At 49.1% G+C, this 3,966-nt stretch overlaps 1 protein-coding gene across 1 annotated transcript in view; it reads right to left on the bottom strand.

The window, feature by feature from the left end:
* CALR3 (calreticulin 3) overlaps positions 1 to 3,966 on the bottom strand; it is a 25,586-nt gene that overhangs the window by 9,821 nt on the left and 11,799 nt on the right. The window contains exon 4 of the mRNA XM_012663581.1: positions 2,310 to 2,404. Within this exon, the coding sequence (XP_012519035.1) occupies positions 2,310 to 2,404 (95 nt within the window). The remainder of the gene's footprint in view (positions 1 to 2,309; positions 2,405 to 3,966) is intronic.

The following is a 3,966-nucleotide window of genomic DNA, read 5'->3' as shown; positions in this document are numbered from 1 at the left end:
GGGACTGGGAAGGCGGGGGGTGGGGGTGGGGACCCTGGGACATGCCTGCCTGTCAGCAGCGCAGAGGACCCCTGCACCATACTCCAGCAGTGGTTGTCAAAGCATGGCCCTGGCAAACAGCATCACCTGGGTACCCACGGGTGCCCATTCCCAGATCCCCCCCCTGCCCCACCGCCATCGACGTGCTGAATCGGAACCCGGGTGGGCCCAGCAGTTGGTTTCACAGCCCTGAGAGATCGGGCTGGTGGTAAGGGTTGAAAACCACCGCCCCACCGTCTCAAAGGCTCTGTGTCACACATCAGCAGGCTTCCCTCCCTACTAAGCGCCAACGCTAAAGGCCTCTTCGGTTCCCCTGTGCACTGCCCCAGGGACAGGCTGCTGCTGTCCACTCTGTGGCTGACGGCTCTACCCAGCCTGCTCTGTGTCCCCCTCTCGGCTTCTGTAGCCCACCGTGACAGCTGAGTACCCACTTCTAACGCTCTTCTCCTGTCCTCTACCGGCCTTCCCCTCCACCCACCCTTCCTAATTTACATTTGGGGCTCCATCACCCCAGTTGCTGGCCTGCTCTGGGATTTGGCCATTGGCCTCCTGAGCGGAAAGGATGACTCCCACACTATGCTAATGGCTCCAAAACTGGCATCCTCAACCCCAACCATGTGCCTTAGCTTCAGATCCAAGTTTTTGACAACTTCCTGGGACTGGACACCTCTACCTGGATGCCTGCTAGGATTTCACACCAACTGGTCCAAATGCAAATCCTAACCTGTCTGAGCCCCCTCCTTGGCCTTCATTTTCCCTCCCGGTTAACAAGAACACCACTGGGAGCCATGGCCTACACCTGCAGTACTCACACACCCAGCGTCACGAGTCCTCCCCTGTGTTCTGCATCCCCCATGCCTTGGCCTCACAATCTCATCTGTCCCCCTGGCATGGATCAACCGCTGCCCCTCCACCCATGAACACGCGAGTATTTTTCTGACATGCAAATCAGATCCCCTCCTCTTGAGAGCTGACCACTGCCTGCAGGTGAGGGTCTGGACCTGTCCTCTACGGCATCGCAGACTGAATCAGAGCCCTGTGAGGGTCACCGTGCTCTTCCCTGAGAAGACCATCATGCCCACCGGTGCCACGGTTCCAGGCTGCTTCGACAGCAATGTGGGGGTGTCGTCTGCCTGTGTGTACTGTTCAGGGCCGTGTGGACTTGCTCACTGAGGTGACCACGTCCTGGCCTCCCTACAGCACAAGCTCCCTGGCACGCTCCAGGTTGGACCTCGCAGCCCCTGTGGCATCCTCTTCTTGTTCTCTGCACACCCCGGATGTGCAACCGAACGAGTTCTAGGGAACGAGTTCTAGGGAATCGATCGTAAAGACATGCGCTTAGGTCCACATGCTAAGGAAGGGGCAAGACTTGGACAGCGAGTTCCCTCTCGCCCCCACAGGAAGGGTGTCAGACTGCAGCGTGCAGAGGGGACCCGCTGAGCCTTTACAACCACCTTGTCAGTGGGTGGCACCCCAGAGAGACACCGCTAGTCTCCAGGGTTTCATGAAGAGGCCAAGCGCTCCGCAGCGGGGTCGGGATTGAATAAAGAACGGCTATGGATGTTTATCCTCTACACGGTTGATGATCTTGAACCGCCCTTGAGTGTCCTATGCACTTTCATGGAGCGCCGCTAGTGTAGGAGCTCTAGGTGCTAGGAATGCCTCAGGGGACAGGTCCCCTGCTTCCTGGTGCTTACATTCGAATTTCAGGGTTGAGGTGCTGGGGAGTGTGGTTCCCCTGGACCTAATACAAGCTGTCTCTCTGGGGAAGCCTGGGGCTGGGCCACTGGCAGCCACTCATGGCCATGTGAGTGTCCACCCAGCTCTACGTCCCCACGAGAGCACTAAGATGTCTATACACACAGTGTTATTTTCATAGCATTCCCTGGGTAAAAAGGCAAAACAGTATGAATATTTCATTGTAGAAATAGTCCCTTTTAGAATGCTTTGGTGTATTCTGAAGATCATCTGATTTCTCTAGAATGTTTTTTTCATCCTGAATATTGCATTCTTTAGTAGTGATGGACATGGCTGAAATGTGACTATCCTATTGTAACCCTCATGGGGCAAATTACAATATGATGTCGTGGCTCACAGATAAAAGTGAGTGTGCCCTCCTGATGGGGTAAAAACGTTAGAAAACAAATCAACGTGGACAAGTATCTCTAAGGGCCTGCTAAAGGTTTAAAGATCAAAACCGTTTTCTCTAAACTTGGTTATCATCAGACAAGAGTTAACACAATCATTCACTCGCATACGAGAGCACTTACCTTACACCTGATTGGTTTCTTGTTTGCATGATACTGATTCTTGAAATGTAAGATAACATGAACTTTCTTGATATCAAATCCACAAATATCGGGTCCTACACACAAAAAATTTGCCGTTCTCAATTTCCTTCCATAATGCGGTACCATAGACTACCTCACCCCAACCATTCTTAAATACACAAGACATGGGAAGCATGTATGTCCAGGAATAATCACATTAAGGTATTTAGATGAAGGCCAACCCAGTGGCTCATGCCTGTAGTCCCAGCTACTCAGGAGGCTGAGGCTGAGGCAGGAGGATCCCTTGAGCCCACTAGTGTGAGGCTGCAGTGAGCTATGATGACACCACTGAATGCCTAGATGACAGAGTGAGACTCTGACTCAAAAAAAAAAAAAAAGAGGATGTTAGTCTTGACTTCACAAAGCCATTAGCCAATGAAATAGGCTAACATACATAAATCATTTAGTAATATCAAGGCTCATACTTATCACCATGAGGAAGATGATGAGGATGACAGTGCTACCCCCCAAAAGAACACGTATTTTTGTTCTCAATGATAAACCCAATCGTAAGCAAAAGAGAGACTGTAATCAGTATGTAGGTTCTGACCAACATCGCAATCTAGAGGGTTCCATTCAAAAATTAAGAACTTATAAATTGGCACTTACGGAGTTAAGTTTTGGTCAATAGGGAAATAGAATTTCCTAGGACACCCTGTTCCAGGAGACGGGGCCAGATAAGAGACTGTGGCTTTCTGAGTATGTAAAAGGAGGTTTACAGGAGGTATCTGGAAAATCCATCAAACCTGAGGATGTCTGGAATTGGCCCTGCTTTGGCTTTACTGACCTTAAACCTTAAGAATGTGCCAGAGAATCTGGCGTATTTCTGTCGCAGATGGAATTCCATTATGTACATCCACTGATCCAGGCCCCACCCCGGGCAGCCTGAGAGGCAAACTCAGGGTAACACAAGCAGATGCCTGCTATGATTTCTTCCAGGTGACAGGTAAGTGACATGAACTTGCAGTGATGACCCTCCAGAATAAACAGTAGAGATCCAAGCTCCGGTTACTATTTTAAGAATATTATCAATTTGCCAGAAGTAGCTGCACTGAACTTGGAAATGGCATTCTGTGGGATTAGCAGTGAACACCAGGTCTACGTCCCAGCTGAGTTCCTGGAGGACATGTGTTTCTGTAACTTCCTTTGTCATCGCTGAAGAGCATTCTAGTTCAATTTCTAAAACATAAGCTATGCCATGTGAACTGTTAGTATGAAAGTCTACTTAGGATGGAGACATGCAATTTATTTTCCTTCAAAATTGGACAGAATTTCCCACTCTGTTCCTAAGCACCTACACATTTTTTTGGCTTCAGAACACACTCAGAACTGACCAGGAAAGCTGTACGTCATCCTTTAACAGCAACAATAAAATATTTATGCACACGGTGGATTTTCATAAGGAAATGTGGTAGACAGATGTGCTCTGAAGTCAGGTTGATCTAACTTTGGGTGAGTAGTTTAATCTCCCTGAGCCTCAGTTTCCATATTTGCAAAATTTATGCATAACCTATGGATATGTGTTTATGCAAATGTAAGAGCTCAGACAAGGGCCCAGTAAAATACATTTCCCTCCTCTTCCTCCTTAACAACCCAC

This window comes from Propithecus coquereli, unplaced genomic scaffold, assembly GCF_000956105.1.
Source record: "Propithecus coquereli isolate 6110/MARCELLA unplaced genomic scaffold, Pcoq_1.0 Scaffold811, whole genome shotgun sequence".
In the NCBI taxonomy this organism is placed as follows: domain Eukaryota; kingdom Metazoa; phylum Chordata; class Mammalia; order Primates; family Indriidae; genus Propithecus; species Propithecus coquereli.
The sequence above is the reverse complement of the archived record's forward strand: the minus strand, read 5'-3'. Positions and strand labels throughout refer to the sequence as shown.